Here is a 20,426-nt window from a genome sequence, read left to right on the forward strand (position 1 = left end):
TGGGCCTGACAGTCCTACCAGGATCATAGTTCCCTCCTACTCAGTGTGGAGACTGAGTTAATGGTGTGATCATGACAGCCCGTTAGAGTGACGGGGATAAAGATTTTTAAATTGTAAAAGGTCCTTTTTCCCCTGCAAAGACGTTAATGCCAAGATTTTCAACAGCAACTCATTATTCTGAGTGCCCAAACTTTTAGGTGCCCAATTGAAGACATGAGTGCCCGTCTGCGAAAAGGAGGCCCCTTTCAAGTGTCTTCAAGAGGGAAATTTTAAGCAGTCCAAAACAACAGGTTGCTTTTGAAAAATGTGACCTTTGTGGTTAATAAATACTTTGCATTTATACCAGCTGTTCCCCAACTTTATTGGATGATAGACCAATTTACCTAAAAAAGGCATGTTTGAAGTAGCACTTGCAAATGTCTTCTTTTTTGAAGACATTTATTTTAAGACTTACTAGGCTTAACATGAGTATTTTGGGACTGTACTGTCCAAAATAAATACGTCAAGAAGCCTAAAATATTTGGGCTGGCTGGAAAGTGAGAATTCCATGTTTGGTGAAAAAAAAAAGAAGAGGTTTTGACACGTGGTTTTGTTGCAGTGCAGGATGTAATGAAATCAAGAGCTTTCATGGGAAGAGCAAGGGGGCAGAAAGAAATATCCCCATGACCACCATCAACATACCTGATGGTCCAAAGATTAGGGCACTTACCTGGTATGTGGGAGACCCCAGATTTAATCAATGGTCTGAATCACTGAACTATTGGCTAGTTTAGATTCGTCATCTCTTTTTCTCATCAGAGATTTAATTCTGGACCTGAGAAACCTTCCTGGTGAAAGTTTCAGGGAAACAGACACGTGTTCACAAAAAAAATCTCTGTTTCTACATATCAGCACTTTTCTAATGAAAAGATGTGATTGAAAACTTCCTAACTAGCTCTAATTATAACATCCTTCTTTACCATCTCAGGATTTTAGACATTGCCTTGATGCACGTCAGAGCCCTGCTTGACTTAGTGGATCATCTGATGTCAGATGGAAGAAGGTCTTGCTAGGGTGTCTCCAGATCATTGTTGAAGGTGAGCTGGACTTCATCTCCTGGCCAAATGTAAGAAGGCACAGGTTTTGGGTAGTGTTTCTAGAAAGGGGAGCAAAGGAAGAGGGCATCTGTGTAAGAGAGCAGAGGAGCTCTTCTGTGCTTGTTACTGCAAAAGGGCTAGGTATCGAGAAGGGAGGGGGCAGAGAAGTGGCTGAGTGTCTTGATTTGGAATAGGCAGACAAGGTTCCTTGGGTGAATTTGATATCTTTTATTAGACCAACCCAAATGGTTAGAGAATAGTTATTAAGCAAGCTTTCGGGTTCAAAAACCCTTCGTCAATAGGCAGAATGGGGCAATAGCTTCACTTGAGCTTCAGGCCTGAATGAAGCCCCAACAGGCATTTTGCTCCTCAGGATCTCCTGCTCCCTCCCAAGCATGAGGTCCTTGGTTGCTGCAAACCACAGCCCAAGGTAACCATAGTGAAAAGGGCCAGGTTGTGCTCTTGACCCAACATCCAGATTTTTACCTGCCACATTCAGCTGATGTCCCCTAATTCCTCAACTTTCCTATGAAGATGAAGGAATTCCCCATGAGTCTCCTGCCTTCTAGCCTTGCGTGGGCCAGTCTGCTGCCTCTACAGGGCAGGGAGTGAAAAAAGCACTCCTACTCTGCAGCACTTAGGACCTCTAAAAATCAAGTCATTTAGGGACCCAAATGTGGATTTCAGTACTGGGCACTAAACCCCAAGGCTAGGAAGTGTCTTGCAAGGCTTCCTAAGCACCTATGACCTTAACAGCCATCGTTGTAAGGGTCCCATTCTCAGGATGCTGGAGTTTTCCTAAGGAAATGGCTGGTTTGGGGCACAGAGACAAAGCTGTTGACTCTTAAGAGCTGATCCTTTCATCCTAGTATGCACATATTCGGTCACCACTGTGGGCAGCTTCCTAGTGGGTGCCAAGGAAAAGGCTTTATTTTTAGCCTCCCTTCCAGTGCAAAACATTCAATGGTTGTAAAGAGCTTTAACGAGAAGAAAATAATAAAGGGACTTCGACAGACAGAATAATGTGCTGGGCTTTTCAAAGTGAGAAACAGCTGCTCTAACCCATATTTGTTGTCTCAGTAGGTGCAGAAGCATTAGGTAACAGTTTATGGACAATTGTACCAGGCTGTCAAGCAGCTTCCTCAGAGATGACAGGGCAGGATCTGTAAATCAGAAGTTGGCTTTTCCCTTTTATCATCTCACTATGAGGCTGTCGGGCTTGTCAGGTCCCTACCAAAATGATCCTCCACTGTATTCAAGCTGACACCTGTGATTACATCTCAGTCAAGACGCCACGTACAAAATAGGCTCAAGTATGTAATAAAAAATGTAGAAATTAATACAATAGCAGGAAGAGGCTCAGCCAGGGCCAGGGCTCCATTGGGCTAGGAAAAGTGTCTGCACCAAAGAGATTTAAACTACACAAATGAGACAAAGAGTGAGGAAACAGTATTATCATCCCCATTTTATAGACAGGGAATTGAGGCACACAGTGACCAAGGTCACTTGGGAAGCCTGTGGCAAATCTGGGAAACTAACCCAAATCTGCTAAATCCCAATCTAACACTTTACACTCAAAATACTCCAGTTACAAAATTAAAATCCTAGTTTGCCTTTGAAACGTGCCCATAGTTCAGGGATGTTTCTGTATCGGGTTTGGATTTGGATTCACCCCTAGTCAAATTAGAGGCTGTGCCTTTTTGCCTAGATCTATGGGCTTGCCTGCTATTCAGAACTGATGTAGATGTAAAAGTCATTAAAGACAACCAGTTGGTCCAGGGCTGACTGTAGCTTGTTAAATCTTTACAATCTCCTGTGCATTTCAGTGGGCATGAACCTTTCATTGCTCCTAGCCAGGTTACACCATTGTGATGAGCCTCCCCAAGCAGGCCTTGACGATATACGTGTCCTGAATACATCCAAAACTTCAAAAGTTTTATGGCACTGCTGTAGGTAACAGTGAGGTAGTAGGTTGGGATGTTCACTTCTCCTCTGCATGTGGATACCCAGACTGCTTTTCCAGTTCAGGGCTACCTTGAAGAAGCGCTGAAATCAGAGCTCCTGGGACAAACTCGGTGAGGTGGCCACATCTGCATCTGTCTGTATGAAGTTTCCCCACATTTTTAGCCTCTGTCCCATTCAGTCTTTACAGGCTTTTTATTGATACAGTTCACACTGATTCTTAGCTATTGTTCCTAGATGTGATTTAATGCACACTGCAGCGTTAGGAGCCAGACTCTGCCCTCAGTAGCATCACATCAAACAGGAGTACCTCTACTGACATAAGCAGAGTCACCCCAGAATTATACTGTTGTAAACCAGAGCTGAGCCTTGCCCCTTGCATGCAGCCAGGCCACTTCATCTGAAATCCTTCCACACTGAATGTCTGTTCTGTTACAGATTTAAACCACTTTCTGATTGCTTAAACTGGTTTATGTGTAATTTCTGTCCATAGCCTTGAAGGCAGCAGAAGCAAGCACACTGAGGATTAGCTTCACGGCCCTACCATGGGAACAGATGCAGGATTCAGCAGGTCCTGAAATGAAGGCAGCTTCATTTAAAACACTGAGTTTCCAAGTCAACAATCCTTGTGTTGCCAAGATACCAGCAATCGGGGAGGAGGACCTGCCGCTACGGAGAGAGCTGGCTCCAACCCCACTCCATGGTGATGCCACCCTTTGACAATCACAATGTCACACACAACCCAAGTCTGACTGTCATGTCTTCCTTTGCACTGCAGCCTGGTCCCTCGTAGGATCGACGGTTTCTAGGGGATGGTGACTTTTAAGTCTGTGCTGGCATTCACTGGGGTTTTGGAGGCTATAATATGACCATCAGGTCCTAGCAGCTGAATCTCAACTGGTTGCTTCACTTGTGCAGTGCTGGAGAGGCTGGCTGAGAAAGAAGGCAAGGCCTTTTCAGCAAGCCATGGGGGGACAGCAGCCGACAGCAAGACACCATCAAATCCAGCATCTCCTGATTGTGCCTTCCTCCTACTCTCTTTTGCTTATTTAGATGTGAACAGGCACTGCAGAGCACTGCCCGAATAACGTGGGCACGCTGGACATAACTTGAAAATCAGGATAAACTGTATCTATAATCCCATCAGCCACGGAGAGGACGTGCTGCTTGAATTCACTCAGGCTGTACAGATTTCCTTGGTGTTAAGGGGTGGGAAGTATCCTTTGCAAACCTCAGCTGTCTGTGCCAGAGAAATCAGGCAGGCAGGTAGTTAAGGCATCCCTGGAGGGTTACAACTAGCCGGGCGGGCGGTGATCGTTTCTGGTGGAAGCCATTGGCTCCTGCTGATGTTTTTATGCTCTAGATGGAGAAACACACCTTTTTAATCATGACACAAAGTGCACAGGATTGTTTTGTGATGTACACTGGGGTCACACTGCCATGTAGGATCTTAGCAGCTCTTTTAGGCCCCAAGTAAAATTAGGCAGGATGCTTTGTACAAATTAGGCAGGATGCTTTGTGCTTCTGCGGTGCTGTTAGTCTCGAGGAGCTTCACAGACATTGACCGAACGCGGCTCTCTGCCTTATTTCACTGTTTGATCATTTTCGGCCCAACAGATAACGCACGTGCTCAAATCAACGTGACGTTCTTCCGGTGACTTCCCAGGAATTGCAATTCTTCTTCCCGCGGGATCTGCCGTGGTCTCGCTGTATTTCAGTCAGGCTTTGATTGGAGAAGACAAAAACATCTCCTTGTGAGTCTGGCTGCAATTAAAATGACTCAACCAAAAACATTAACGCGCGTTCCCCGCGGACAGTCAGCTCCCCAGCCCATCCGGCTCTGCCGCCCTTGCAAGGGGGAGCACCGCCTGGTCCCGCTGTGCCACAACTGAGGGCCCCGGCACCGAGGGCAGGGCATGGGCAAACCAGAGGGCCCTAAAATGGACATTTTTATTATTCTCATTGTCATGATCTCTGGCAAAGTGGGGGCCGATACTAAATGTGTAAGTACAGTGCACCACCAACAGCGGGTGCAGACGACACGGGCCACCAGAGTGGTGAAAAAGAGGAGCTGCATCTGGACTTCCTGATCCAGCCTCTCTCCAGCCTGAAGGAGGCCCCAAACGTCCGACCACGTGCGCGCAGCCCCAGTTGTGCGCGCATCTTGCAGCTGCGTGCGCACGCACCGGCGAGTAGGCGCGCAGAACGCCCGCCCGCAATGCCCCGCCCCGCCCCGCCGAGCCGCGCGAGGGCGCTGCCGCCCTTCTCTCCCTCCCCGGCGGCCAAGCCGCGCATGCGCTGGGGCCGCAACTCCCAGGCGCATCGGAAGTGCGGCCTCTCCCCGGCCGCGCCTGAGACTACAGGTCCCGGCGGGCCGCGCGCGCGGGCCGGAAGTGCCTCCCGGTGGCGATGCGGGGCTGCGTGCTGGGCCGGCGGCTGCTCGCCTGCGCGGGGGCCGCCCTGCCCGGCACGGCCGCCCGCAGAGGTAAGCGTGGTGCGGACCATCCCCCTCCTTTTTCTCCCCCTCCCCCTTCCTGCGGGGGTGGGAACGCAACGCCCACAACACAGGCCCCGCCCCCATAGAGGCCCCGCCTCTCTGGGTGCTGCTGGGGGCGGGGCTTGACCCCCCTCTGCTGCCCCCTGGTGCCCAGCTGGGGACTGCAGGCTGGGCGGGCCAGGCAGGGTTGGCGTCCCTGGGTGGGGCGAGCCGAGCCTGCGGATGTTAGCCAACCCCGATGTTTCGCTGGTCCCCGTGGGCTTGGGCAAAGATTCGAGGAGATGCATATGAACTTGGGAAGAGTCGCAGGTTGGTCGCCCCTGATTTCAGGGCTCGGTGTCTGGAGAATCGTGGAAGCAAACGCTGCGTGTCATTGGAAAGCTGTGACCCGGCCCCCCCCAAAATCACAGCTTGCACGGGTCAAGTCAGCTCTAACGGGGGCTCGTCGGGAGTGGGAATTGGGCTAAACCGCAGCCGTTTCACTAGTGCGGGCGTAGGTTAACCCTGCACGTAAGTTAGCTGTCAGGGGCTGACCTCTCTGTTACCTGATGCTGATTTAATGTCATCCTCGTTCTGTAATACAGCGGTTTCCCCAAATCTGACAGATTGTGCAAATGATCCAGCCTTAAGTACCGCCTGCACATTTTTCTGTTCAGCCTTGAGCACCGCGAGCAAATGTTGGTCATGTCAAGTATGATAAATTTTACAAATTATCATTTTGTTCTCCGTGCTCTCTCAGAGCGTGGGTTTGCACAGTAAAAAGTTTGTTACTTTCATTCAAGAGGTGCAGGGGTGTATGAGATGCTAAACTCATGTCGGTCTGTTGCCTTCTTGCTTAGTAGTGAAACTATGAGTACAACTCTTCCTTCGTGCTGGCGCTTTACAGAGGTGTGCCCTCTGCTTCCAAGGGGAGCTGCCTCCTGTGGCCCAGTCCCACATGCCCATGGCATTGGCGTATTAGAAACAGAAGTCTGATTCGGATAGCCTCCTTTGGTGTTCCTGAAAATCACGCCTTCCTCTTCAGGGTGCCACAAGGCTTGCCTCTAGAGCAGGGGTTCCCAACGTTTATGTACCCAAGGGCACACTCGGATTTAAAAGAAAAAGCAGCAGATGCCAACGCATGAATATTAAAGTTTAAAATTTATAAACCTGGATACGCGCATGCACATAGTTTCATTTGGGGAGGGAGCAGTAAGCGCCACTGCATCAGTCAGGCTGACTCGGTCTCATTTTGGTGGCTGTTGCGTACAGCCTGAGTTCAGTCAGCAGTAACAGCGTTTTTTTGTTGGAATAATGATTTTTTGCTGATGGTGAAAATGCAGGTGGGCACCTGAATAAACTTCGGGGGGAGGGAGGGAGGGCGCCGTGGCGCCCGTGAGCATTGCGTTGGGAACTGCTGGTCTAGAGCAAGTCACTGCACTGCATGCCTGACTTTGGTGCTGGTATTTACATTCCTGCTGCTGCAGACGGCCTCAGGAAGCAGTGGTCTGTAAAGGCAGAACAGGTCTGCAAAAGTCTAAAACTCTTGGTTCAGAGATGATAGCTTTTATTAGACCAGTGTTGCCCAACCAATGTGCCACGACACAAAAGTGTGTCATCAGAAATGAACAGGTGTGCCGCTGAATTTTGCCATGGCAATGAGCTACAATAGGTATGAGGATGGGGGATGCCTTAACAGTGGTGCTGCAGAAAAGTGTTATTAATGTAAAGTGTGCCTTGGGCTGGAAACACTGTATTAGACCAAGTAGGAGATCACAGAAAAAAAAATATTTTTCTGCAAGCTTTCGGGCTCAAATGCTCTTCATCTAGCTCTGGGAAAATTAAAGATGGTAAAAAGTCCCCACAGGTAGGAAATAAACATTTTTGCAGAGGGAGCTAGAGATGGAAATCTATCCCTCTGGGTCCATGAGAGTGTCTCTGTGAGTTGTTCTGAGTTGCTTTTTGTTGTGTAGATCATGTAGGATGAGATTTGTAAGGCTGAAGGCAAAAGAAAATGGTTATTCTGTTGCCTATATCCACTGTGCTTTATAATCAAGCCATTGAGGGATGATCCAGCCTTCAGATGTACATGCACATTTGTGTCCCTTTGTATTCCTTTGGATATGATTTTATATTGTGGATGTTATTGCATTCCAGGATATAACTTAATAAAGGAACTAATGACTAAAGAGCTTCTTGCCAATTTCAGGTTTTGCTGCCACAGCCTTTATGAAGTCGTACGATGTAAGAAGAGTTGAAATAACCCCCCTAGAGCAAAGGAAGCTAACTTTCGATACGCATGCTTTAGTGCGGGATCTGGAAGCACGTGGTGAGCAACACTTGTTAAGTAACCCAAACAAAACCATGCTGTTACTTTCCCCAAGTATCCAGAAGTTTGTACTGTCTTGCTAGCCTGTTGGTAACCCCTAAAGCATAAATGGAAACATCCCATGCTGTAATCTGGACAACCACAGCAATAAACCATAAGGTAACACTTGATCATAGGTATGTAAAGGCTTATATGGTTCCTCCTGTCAGAGGAATTTCATACTGGTGTAAAGGATCAGTAATAATCAGGGATCCTGGTTTTCTCTGATTAAAAAAAAAATCCCCAGTTTTTGGATTAAAAAAGTAACCCCAAATCCACAATTTTCCATGATTAAAATGAAACACCACTATATATCTATCTATTCATGGCGTTTCATTTTAATCATGGAAAAACGTGGATTTAGGGTTACTTTTTTTAATCTGAAAACGGGGGCGGGGCTGGGGGTTATCAAAGAAAACCAAGATCCCTGATGATAATTAAAGAATCTCCATCAAGTTACACTAGGTTACTTCTTCACGTTACTTATCACACCTTCAGTTATTGAAATTGGATAGAAAAAGTCTGCTTTACTTTTTATGCATTTTCACTGCATGTCTCATTCATTTGTATGAGAACAACGTTGGGGTTCAGGAGATTGTGTAAACCTAAGTAATAAATGGATTCTCAAAATTTCCAATAGCAATACCATCAACCTTATTAAATCCTTGAGGTGCCTGCCTTAGTGGAAGGGGAATCTCCAGCAGTGTTTGTAGCTGCCTGTTAGAATAAAAGAACTGACAAGTGAAGTTTTGTAATTCCAGCGATTTGGAAGGAAAATAATGTCATGTCATCCTTGTGCTTTTTCCTCATGAGTTCTGAAAGTAGACGGATAGTTGACTTCTCCAGGGTCGTTTTACAGATGGGGAACCTGGCGCAGAGAAGTAGACTCCGTGTCCAAAGATGCACTTTGTTAGTGGCAGAGCTGGAAACAGAACCCAGGAGCCCCTGTTTCTTGCCCTTCCTAGCAGATGAACTCCACCTGAAATCTGTCAATTAGTTGTTTTGTGATGTTTTCCAAAATCTGACACATTAGCACTTTCCTGGGGTAAAACCTCACCAAGCTACAGACAGAGTATAAATAGTAGCACCAGGTAGTAGACTTGCTAAGGCCCAGATTCAGATCTGGCATTAACGTCTGCAGTGCTTTTGGAGATGCACTCTCTCCGTGGCAGGGTGAATTATTACTTGCTTGTGCACTTGGATCCTGAGCTGAGGGCTCTGATTTATTACGTAGTTGCTGCTCCTCTCTCCAGACAACTCTCTCATTTAATCTTAGCCTGTCGCCCTTTAACTGTCTTCTAGGCTTTGGGAAAGAACAAGCAGAGACCATTGTATCGGCATTAATAACTTTGTCAAATGTGAGCCTGGACACAGTGTATAAGGATATGGTGACCCAAGCTCAGCAGGTAACAAATCATTCACCTGAGGCTTCTTCATCTCTTTATTTGTCTGAACCCCAAATGCATGTGGTGTTGGAAAATAACAGTGCCCACGTTCATATAGTTAAATTTAACAACAACAGGTATAACAAACACTTTACTGAGACAGATGGTCCTAAACTTTAAGCTGACATTAAGCTGGAAAGCGAGAAGTTGTATCTTGCATTTATTATAGTATGTTCTGTTCCATAGGAATGCAAAGTGCCTTACAGAAAGTACTGATACACAAATGCTGTGCAGTGGTCACTTCATCAGGTACTGAAAGCCAGTCTCTAGAGCAAGGCACAGTAACTGTTTCCATTTAACACAATAGGTTAGGAAATTAATTTCAAAGACGATTATATTAATAATACGTTGAAAATAATGCATCTGCTTCATGTGGGAGAAATTAGTCCATCTGTAATAATATAGATACAATTTTTCTTTGGTTGGTTTCTCAATAAATTTAAGAACTATTAAAACTGGTTCATGATCATCTTAATTCTTTCTGCATATTGGCCTCCTAGGGCTGGTCATCTTTATCGGATACGGATACTTTACACAAAGTATTGCAAGGTCATCCTTAACTCAGAAGTTCATACTAGTGCCTGTGATGCATCTGGTGAAGTAATCAGCAAAATATTACTAGGGTGTGCCCAAGCTGAGACAGCGAAGGGGAATCTTCAGGCTTTGGCCACGATGAAATTGAAAAAAATCTAAAATGTTTACCTCCTTTGCAAAGCCAACAGCCAGGCCTATACAAAAAGACTGATGCAAAGTAATTGCTTAATAATTAATCCGTATCTACTGACTGAGAATTCAGGACAGTTCTCGTTTAGTGAGTTTATGCAAAGAGATATGAATTGTTTCTCTGTCACTTAAGATGTGAATCATTTCCAGCTGGTTTTTATTTGAGTTATGTTTCTTAAAATTTTTGAGAACTCCTATCATGAATAAATAAACCCTGGTAGACGAAGAGAGCCTGAGAACGCCAGTGTTTTCCCTGTTCAGTTAATATGGAAATCTTGCTGGCTTTGAGACCTTGGTATATCCAGCGCAGAAGCCTTAAATGAACATTGCTGTGACATCAAGACCCAAATGTAACCTACTTGGAGTAGTGCAGTAGATGGAAACCTGCTGCTGCTTGCGGCTTAGCAAGTGCTTTAATTTAAGATGGACTATGGACTGAGTAGATCCTAAACAAAGACAGCCAAGTGCTCCCAGAAGCCATCAGGGGCTGCCTCTTTGCCTTCTATTGATTTCAGTGCGAGTGGCTCAGGCTGTATTATAGGGAATGGAAGGGAAGAATGCAAACTCAGCACCTGGCCCTAATCACAGCCTGACACTTCATAATGCTCAGCACCTTTACAAACAGGGTCCCCCAGAAGTCCCTGCCACTCCCTGTCTTTGTTCCCTGCTTAGAAGAACAATAGAGAAACTTCCTGCAGGGGTCATACAGTTTTGAAGGTCATACAGTTCTGAAGGCAGTAATGTTTTGGCTCATTTCAAATTTAAAGTTTTGTACCATATTTTTAGACACGTCGTTTAGGTCCAGCTTAACAGCGGTGTAGACTACAAAGAGCCAAGGTTGGAAGATTTCCCACAGTGTTTTGTCAGTGTGCCTTGTACCTGCATACACCTAGTGTGAGACGGTAGTTTGGTACCCATAGCCACCCCCTCTTTTTTTGCCTTTCTGGCTCTTTAACCCAAGAGGAAAGTTAGTGCTAAACATGAAGTTAGGAACTTGGTGAGTCAGTTGGCTTGTTTTGTGTAGACCACTGGAGAAAGTGGTTAAAGAAACTGAATTCCAGTCTTTGCTTTCTACCTTGGGTCTAAAAGGAAGGTATCAAATAGGCACAAATAATGATTCTGGATCCACTGAATCAATTACAGCTATTTATTTTCTGTTGGTTTGTGACTTCCGTTGTCTTTTCCTGTCTTTATTCTACAGTCACCAGTTTCTTCCACAGCAAAAGTTGACTTTCCTTGATGTAAGCAAGTCTGTTGCTACCTGTTGAAATAGGGTGCTTGAAAAAAAAGTCTTAGCATTTTTTGGCCATTTTGAATTCCTTGCAATTTTTTATTTATTTATTTATTTTTTAGGAAATAACTCTGCAGCAGATAATGGCACATCTGGACTCCATTCGGAAAGATATGGTCATCCTTGAGAAAAGTGAATTTGCGAACCTGAGAGCAGAGAATGAGGTACAATTCGGTCATCCTCATTGAACAGATACATTTCAGAGTATGTTGCATTACATCTGGGAAGCCTGCTTGTAGAATGAACTCTATGGACAGTCACAAGTACTTTAACCAATATTAAAAGTTTTTAGTTTTCTTACCCTCGAAAGATTAGAAATCTGCTGTGCCTGTTGAATAGCAGGGGTTGTGTTTATATAAAAAATAAGATAAGGATTCGTGTGGTGACCTTCAGAAAAGAAAAATTCTTGTTTGAATCCTTGACTGATTTAATATATTTTTAAGTGTTCTTCCTTTTGTTATTAGATGTGCAGTGCAGATAATATGCAGTTTATGACACAATATTCAGTAAAATTGCTGGTGGCTTGGATAGTTTTAGTTCTTTGTTTTTCCTGCCAGCATTTAGTATATTGAGGTATGTGCTTCTGTCATCCATAGGCCATATGCCAGTGCTCATAATGGCAAGATGCAAGTGGCAAGGTGTATTAGATGATGGTCCATTTTCTTTTAAACCATATTTCAAATAGAACTAGATATAAAGGCATAGTTGCTGTTTTTAATTAAAATGACAGGCAAAGTAGTATATTCAAAGCACAGAAGAACCTGGACTCTTCCAGCCTGAGACCACTAACATGCTCTAGCTAGCTGCTGCAACCTTTATAAAATCTGATAATGTTGTAACTTAGCTGCTCTGATCTAGGGATGTAAATATTGTTTTTAAAAGTATTCGTTTAACCTCGTTTAATTATATCAGTTAAATGGTCAACCCATAACACAGGAGCTCGGACATGACTGCTGCTGGGAGCTGCTCCCAGGGCCTTTTGATGGGTGGAAGACAACCCAGCCTAAATGAAGCCCTACCCTGGGAGGAAGGGAGCACCTGTGAGAAGAAAGAGCTAATTGCTTACTTGAGGAGTCATTGGGCCACCTGCTGTTTTCCTCTTAGGCTATGCAGTACTAGTCCTCTTCAGCCCTCACCTCTCTTTCCCCTCCTCTTAACCCCTCCCTCCCTTCTGCCTGCCCTGCCTCCTGCTAGCATACCGTGCGCACAGCTTCCCTTACCCACTTCCCTACCAGACTGTGCCCACGCCGAGCTAAACCATAACTGGTAAGATAACCGGTTGTCCCAGCACTTATCAGTTAAATGATTAATCGTTTAACCTTTTACATCCCTACTCTGATCAAGCTGCATAGGAGCAGGGAAGAGCTTCAGCTGAGTGCTGGAGAGGTGGTGCCCTTTGTAAAAGCCGCAGCAAACACTTTAGGGGCTCACTGTTCACTTGTCAGCCTGCTGCAAATTAAGCAGGTTTGAAACCACCCAGATAGAAATGGTCCGGGTTCTGCTGCACGTTTTTTTGAAAACACTGCAACCGCAGTGAGCTAGTTCAGTCAGTCTGACAAGTGACATGCGATACCATCTAAAATGAGCGGTCATGTTGCTCAGTCTGTCAAATTCTCTCTCTCTTTACCTAGAAAATGAAAATTGAATTGGATCAAGTTAAACAGCAGCTAATGGTAAGTGAACAACAAGTACCTGTACTGTCATTTCAGGGAGGCATATAATCATTTTAATAATTGTATGGCCATTTATGATAACATAATTCAAAATAATGTCATAATTTGTTTTTAAGAATGAAACGGGTAAAATCAGAGCTGACAACAAACTGGACGTAAACCTGGAAAGGAGCAGAGTGACAGACATGGTAAACTGTTCTTAGATGTTTTTATTAATTACCTGCTCTTTTTCCACTGCTGAGATCATAATGCCTCTCTCAATCTATAGTTTACAGATCAGGAGAAGAAGCTCATGGAAGCAACTACAGAGTTTCACAAAAAAGTGAGTGCTGAGCAATGGCTGTTCTGTATTTGTAGTCTATTTCCCACTAAGGCCTTCCCCCTGCAGTTCTTGTACACCCAAAATTCTCACTGGAACAAATTAGATTTTGAAGGGATAAGAAGTGCGCTATTGGGCTGGATAGTTGGATATATCCACCTATATGGCCTAAGCCTGTATTTCTTGCGTGCATGCAGAAATATTCATATGCACATGAGCAGGTGTGAAAACCCCATTTTGGATCTTGTCCTGTGAAAATGTTTTGAACTAATGTATCCAGTCCACTTTCTTCAAAGTAAACTCCTTGCATAAAACTTTAAATCATTACTTCATGCGGTTTTAGTCTAGCTAGTCTGCTTTCAGACATTAGCACCTCTATGCTTTATTGATATTTCTAGTACATGTCTCTGTACAATGCACTTAAGATTTGTACCTACCAAAAACATAAGAAACCAAGGTCCTTTGATTAGAAATTTCAAACTTGCTCACTGTAGAGCTCTGTCCTTGGCTTTCCGCCTCCTCTTCTTCCTCTCATCAGTTGTAGCCACTTGCATATTTGCATCTACCTCTCCCTTCCTGCAGTCCTGCAGCAGCCTCAGACCTAACCTGGTCAAATATGTCCCCGATCCTTTCTTCTATCCTGTTTCCCTCCCAGTTCATTGTATCAGCATTCTGCTGTGCTAGTCAGATACAGCCAAATGTGCAAGCCTCTCTCGGCTTGCACATTTGGCTGTATCTAACTCGTGTACTTCTTCCATATTTCTAAGGAAATACTTCTTCCATATTTCTAAGGATTTCTAGGATTTGTGGCTTCCCTCTGCTTCTAGAAAGATTGGGCCATTTAACTTAAATGTATAGCACAATAGGTCTAGATGAATACACAGAGGAAACAATGACATTTACTTTATTGAGTCAAATGCCTCCTTCCCTTTCTCTGTTCCTTAATTTTTCTAAGGTTTTTCCATTGCCTGTTAGTTCAGCCAGATATTCTTGACTGGGTTTTAAAGGAGGGCTTATGGCAAAGGAGAGCAAAGGACCCCCTGGAATTACCAGTGTCCCCTCTTGTTCCTTTTACTGCTAGGACTGATATACTTTGACTTGCAAGTCACTTTCCATCACATGTCAGGTGCCTGTGAGCAGTAACTGTTTTCTGAAGTGTCTTAAATCTGCTTTTTGATTGTTGAAACTGGTCTCCCTGCTCAGAATTAGAACAGCTGTTGTTTACTAAATCACGGTCAGCGCTAATGAGATGGGATGAGATAAATGGGATAAACTGTCATGCTTAAGAGCATAAGCCAGTCACTGACTACCTGGGGCTAGAAAGAAACATCCCACATGGGCAGATGATTTAATAAACATCTCCAGGAATTTATTGTACCTGTATCTTTTTTTATTGCTGCCCTCTGCCCCAGATGGGATACTGGATTAAATGGACCGTGGGTCTGACCTGGGGAGGGGGGGTGGGAAATGACTTTATTAAAAGCCATGTTAATACCTGTGCCACCTGCCTCCTGTACCCTGATTATTCAGGGCATTTACCACAGAAAGACATGCTTCAGTCAGTTCTTTGCTATTCCCCTTTTTAAAAGTCTCTTCAGTTGGACTCCACATCTCTTCAAAGCTCATTTACAGGTTATATATTTTATTTCCCTAAGGGAGTTGATGTTTGTTGTGACTTTTCTCTACCTGGAAGAGTCGAAAACACTGATGTTATATGTAAAAGTGGAAGGGGGGCAGAGATGAGTCACGTGTATGCTGTGTTTTATAATATTTCAGGATTCAAGAACCAACAGTGTTATTGCAGAAATCAGCAACAAAATTGATACTGAAATAGCCTCCTTGAAAACACTGATGGAATCGAATAAGTTGGGCACGATACGCTATTTGGCAGGTACGCAACTTACTCGTGAAGGAATGGGCATTATCCATGTGTTTCCAAAATATAAAACTTGATTCAAAGGGAAATTTAGGGTGTAGAGTTCCCAATTCTCCGAAATTCCCTTTGGTAGCTTGGGTGTGTTGTCCGATGACTCTACATTAAAAATGAGCTACAAAGAAAATGACTGTGAATTCATAATTATGTATACAACGTTGTTGGTTTCAATGTTTCTCAGGTTAGGCATGACAACAGCTAATAAATTACGGGAAAGGTTAATCCAAACAAGTTCAAAAGTCAGTTGTTCTGTTTTCATAATTTAAAAGAAGTGATAGAGAAAAAAAATTGGTAGAAAACTAGCGGAAATTTTGGCACAGGATTATGCCCAAAGTCAGGCTAGGAGCAGCATGTGGACAGGAGGAACACTGCTTCCTCCATCCATTCTTGCTTCTCTTACTCTAGCAAGTTAGCAGCTTCTGCTGCAGAGGCTCCTAGCCCAAACTATCCTGGGGTCATATTATCCCCCACAGGAATGAGCTGGAGTTGAAAGCTACTCTGCAGGGAGTGAGGCAGCTCATTTACATAATCGGATGGTCTGATGCAGCAGTGTTTAAGTTGCTCTGCTTTGAAGCTTAGGACTTTTGTTGGATGAAGGTCAGGATCATCCTGTGTTTCTGACTCCCTTAGCGTGCACCTTCATGACACACAGGAGTAAACCTCCAAGTTGCATTTTCAAAAACTCTCAGTTTGATGATTTCAGTAAGGTTTAAAGAAACCAAACTAAGCTTCGAAATGAGACCAGGAAGTGCACACTGAGGTAGAAAGGAGAATAACCTAGTTGTTGTGCAGCTTGAGATCAAGTCCAGCAAAAAGAGCAGAACATGAAGAAACCTGCTTTAACACTTGCTAAACTGCTGGTTCAGCCCATCTGGAAAGTAAGTTGTTCAAGTTTCATACAGTTGTTCCAGTTGTCTGTGCTCATTCCTGACATAGTGCCCATTATGTATATTAGGGGTGTCAAATTCATCTGTCCCCACAGGCTGGATGAGGGTCACTGGGACGGTCTGCAGGCTGAACAAGGACCAACCCCTGTGTAGTGCCCATAGCACCAGGTCCAGCCCATGCACCAGACACAGCAGGCACCAGCCCTGGAGCTTGTTATGCATGTGGTGTACAAGGCCAGCATGGGGTCAGCATGGCACACGCTGGACCTGGCACTGTAGCTAGCACAAGGGGTTGGTCTAAGGTGCAGCCCCAGGTTCAACATTTCCACTACAGGTAGTGCACACCCTGCACACCCCATGCTGGGGAGAGCTGGAGCCAGCATATGCTGCATGCATGTGGAGCTGGATTGGCCACTGCACTGCGCACAGCAAAGAACAGCACAAGGCGCATACTGTATGTGGCACCCTGCTGGACCGGCACTTTGGCATGGCCCAATCCAGACCAGCCTTGGAGCCAGCATGCAGAGCTTTCCTAGCAGAGCCACATGCAGCATGTGCCCCAGACATCATGACCCCGTGTTAAGTTCAGGGTGTGGCAGGGTGCTTAGGGTGCCTCCCATTTTAAGAGGAGAAGCAGCCCTCAAAGCAGGTGGGGTGCGGGGAGCCTCACCTGACTTGAGAGAGAGCTGGGCTTGAGATATATAGGCCCAAGTCCTGAGTGAAACAAGCAGTTAGATCTTGGAGGCTGCTCAGGGAACATGGGCTCGCCAGGATGGGTGCAGCTCCTGAATGCCAGCAGGGACAATCCAGCCAGCAGTCTGGAGGTTTGGAGAGGAACTAAGGGGAGGAGGAGGAGGTTCCTAGGGGTCCAGACCCAAAGAGAAGAGCTGAGTGTGTGGAACCAGAGAGGGTCCAGGAGCCCAGGGAGAGTTGCTGAGTGTATTGAGGGCCCAGAGAGGGGCTGAGCGAGATCTGGTGAACATCAAAGAGAGAGAACACCTGCAAGACATGGGGCATGGTGTAGGGACTGATTGGAGCCACATAATTAGCCCATAAGGCAGTGACCACAGACACCTGGTGATTATTAGTGGGAGCAGACTGGGAAGCCCTGGGGCAGCCTCCTTTATTTAAATCAGATACATCAAGGCATGGCACGAAATTGAAGGTTTGATTGCACTAAGTTAGCAGAGTGGTCAAGGGAAGGAAGGCTTCTAGGGGCTTCACAGCCATCCCCAGAAGGACACCTTGCTACACAGGGCACGCAGCACTGTGTCCAACCTACCTGCTGTATGCAGCACGTGAAGCCAGGGCTTGGACTGACACCTTGGATTGGTCCAACATCCATGAGCTGGGTCACAGCACTCCACAGGCCAGATTTGGCCCATGGACAGTATATTTGACACCCCTGATGTATATTGGTGAGGCTGCAGCTGGAGTACTGCATCCAATTCTGGGCTCCACACTTTAGAAAGGATGTGGAGAAGCTTGAGAGAGTCCAGAGGAGAGCCATGTGCATGATTAGAGGTCAAGAGAACAGGCCTGATGAGGAGAAACTGAGAGCCATGGGACTCTTCAGCCTGGAGAAGCGAAGGCTCAGGGGTGACTTGGTGGCTGCCTATCAGTACATGAGGGGTGTGCATCAGGAACTGGGAGAACGTCTGTTCACCAGGGCACCCCAAGGGAACCCTGGAAGATCGCCTTTCTTTGGAAAGAAAGATCTAACAGTCACAAACTGCTGGAAGATTGTTTTAGACTGGATGTAAGGAAAAACTTCTTTACCATCTGAGTCTCCAGAGTCTGGAATAAACACCACCCAGAAGTGGTGCAAGCACCTACTCCTGGGTACCTTTAAGAAACGCTGGGATGCTTATCTTGCTGGGGTGATCTGACCCTAGCTGACTTCCTGCCCCTTAGGCAGAGGCCTAGACCTGATGATTTCATGAGGTCCCTTCCAGCCCTAATGCCTATGAAATCCTTTTATTAGTTTGGTAGTCATCTCGTCTGATGGGGGTGGGGGGACACTTAAATATTTTACTTGTGTAACAAGAACTTGTTCTAATAGTCTGACTCCTGATATCGTGTCTGTATAGCTAGTGTCCTGAGGAAAGGTTTAAGCTCTGGGAGAAATGTTTTTAAAATTAAATGACCTGTCTTAGATTATTTAGCATCCTTTGGAGTTGCAGTCAGCTTTCATCTGTCGCAAAATGAATTCCCTGCACCGAGCACAGGATGATGTTTTGTGCCACATTAATTATTTCCTGTTTCTATTTGCAGCTTCTGTTTTCGCTTGCCTGGCAATAGCACTGGGATTCTACAGGTTCTGGAAATGAAGCTACTGGAACTACGACACCATGGAACAAAGAACGGGCCTCCTCGATCTATCAGGCAACATCTGTTAGGACCTTGTGTTTGCTATTGCTGTTGTTTGGCACCTTCGTTTTGATGATGATTCTTAGTGAGCGCTAGGAAATGTTTTCGTAATGCATAACACTCACAGGCAAAATAGGGTCAGTAATAGAATATATGGAAAACTTTCTCTGGCTCTAGGTGGCCTTCTTTAAAAGACCTCACATATTAAATGAGAAATTGGGGGAGGGTGTTGCTACACTAACCAAAATCCATGTCCCAGATTAATTTTGCAAAGGCCCTGCTCTCACGGGCTTTTTTCCTCTATTTGAGCAAAAGTGTTTACCTGCTGGAAACTGCAGTCCAGTGGAGGAAGATGCAAGGGATGAAAATAGACCCAAGCAGATGCTGCTGTGTGAGACTTCCTGTGGCTCAAAGTACAGGGAACGGATGTTACCCTTCAGCTGCAAACTTACCCTACCCTAAATCAGAAAAATGTTAGGCCTTTTCAAAAGGACCCTTTCCCTTCAGGCTAAGACATAAGGGCCAAAATGTTCCATCCCACCCCCCTCTTCCCCTTCTTGGCTCCCTCTTTCCTCCTCACCCACAAAACCTAGAAGTAAAGACTCATGCTTTCTAAGGGGAAATAGCACCATTTTCGGTGGCTGTGTATAATCCTGGGACAAGGCAAAGGGGAACTTGGACTCTTCTCTGTTGCTGGAAAACTCCTATACAGTCTGTATAGCCTTTGTCTGAGAGTAGACTCCAGGCTGGAATGATACATTACTTCCATGAGACTTCCAGTGTTCCCTTTCTTGCCTCCAGAGTCCAATCCCTCTAAACCAAACTTTGACCATGGCCTCAACTCTCTGCCCTGCTCACGAAATACTAGTGCTGAGATATATAACAGGATGTAGTAATATCATCCAAAATGAAAGCAGCCAATTTGTTGTTGTTGACTTTTATAGATGATTTTTTTTTTGGCCGCAGTGGTGCCAATGCTCAGTTCATCTTTGCAGGTAATGGTATTGCTGTAGTAATGGAGTATCCCCTGCATGGGGGAGAGAATTGCTCTACAAAATACCTAAAGTGGCATTTTCAGGTTATTCCAGGTTTATCTTGTTTACAAATGGGATGTGTTGGTATTTTGTGAATTGTGTATTTCATGCACGAAATTCTACGTAAAATTCTCCTGCAACAGAATTGTTACAGCTGCAACCTGAGCTGTGATTAAAAGAAACCAACCTGGAAAACTGCGACAACATGTTTTATGGTAGGCGGTAGTGTTAGTCTCCTGAGAGCTGCCCACTGTGGGTGGTGGTGGTATGTGCTGTCTCAGATGATGACTATTCCATGCCTAATTTTGATAGGTACAGCTGTGTTATAAGCAAACGTTGTACAGAGTTACTCAAGGCCACAATAAACACCATATTTATAGCATTCACCTTCTGAATCTCTGCCATTTCTGTTTATCAGCAGTCAGTCCCTACGTGATCCACATACGGATTTTGCATTAATACTGTATTTATTAAATACCAAGACAAGAAGGATTTTTCCCCATTTAACATGGGCGTGGGGCTCATTTTGGAATCAACTACAAGGAATCAACTACAACCACTACAAGGTGGTGTGGCTCCAGCTCTGGCCCCAACCCAGGGTTAGGGCTGGAACCGCAGCTTCTGCCTGCCCCACCCATTGCTGCCTCCTTCCCCAGTTCTCCCCCCATGCAACAGCCTGTGGCCCCTTTTCCCCCATTTCTTCCTCCCTCCCCCTGCAGCCTCTGCCCCCTCCCACCTGCTGCTTACCCTTGCTGCAGCACTGCAGGCTCCATCCCCACTCTAGCCTGAGGCATGGAGCACGTGCTTCCTTCAGCCCCAGCCCAGTCTTGTAGCAGCAACAGCAGCCTAGCAGCTCCAGTCCCAACTCT

At 45.4% G+C, this 20,426-nt stretch overlaps 1 protein-coding gene across 3 annotated transcripts; it reads left to right on the top strand.

The window, feature by feature from the left end:
• The first annotated feature begins 5,414 nt into the window (after positions 1–5,414).
• CCDC90B (coiled-coil domain containing 90B) lies at positions 5,415–19,943 on the top strand. 3 transcript variants are annotated; one of them, XM_014606602.3, is made up of 9 exons: positions 5,415–5,523; positions 7,724–7,843; positions 9,185–9,288; positions 11,404–11,505; positions 12,973–13,014; positions 13,131–13,202; positions 13,283–13,336; positions 15,110–15,224; positions 18,428–19,943. In XM_014606602.3, the coding sequence occupies exons 1-9, from the start codon at positions 5,448–5,450 to the stop codon at positions 18,481–18,483; spliced, it is 741 nt and encodes a 246-aa protein (XP_014462088.2). In that variant the 5' UTR covers positions 5,415–5,447; the 3' UTR covers positions 18,484–19,943. The 3 variants fall into 3 exon arrangements, with proteins under 3 accessions (XP_014462088.2, XP_019349146.1, XP_019349144.1); XM_019493599.2 differs by lacking the exons at positions 5,415–5,523; positions 7,724–7,843 and adding an exon at positions 7,888–8,002; XM_019493601.2 differs by lacking the exons at positions 5,415–5,523; positions 9,185–9,288 and having other exon boundaries at positions 7,755–7,843.
• Positions 19,944–20,426: the final 483 nt, after the last annotated feature.

Source organism: Alligator mississippiensis, chromosome 1 (genome assembly GCF_030867095.1).
Source record: "Alligator mississippiensis isolate rAllMis1 chromosome 1, rAllMis1, whole genome shotgun sequence".
NCBI classification, from domain to species: domain Eukaryota; kingdom Metazoa; phylum Chordata; order Crocodylia; family Alligatoridae; genus Alligator; species Alligator mississippiensis.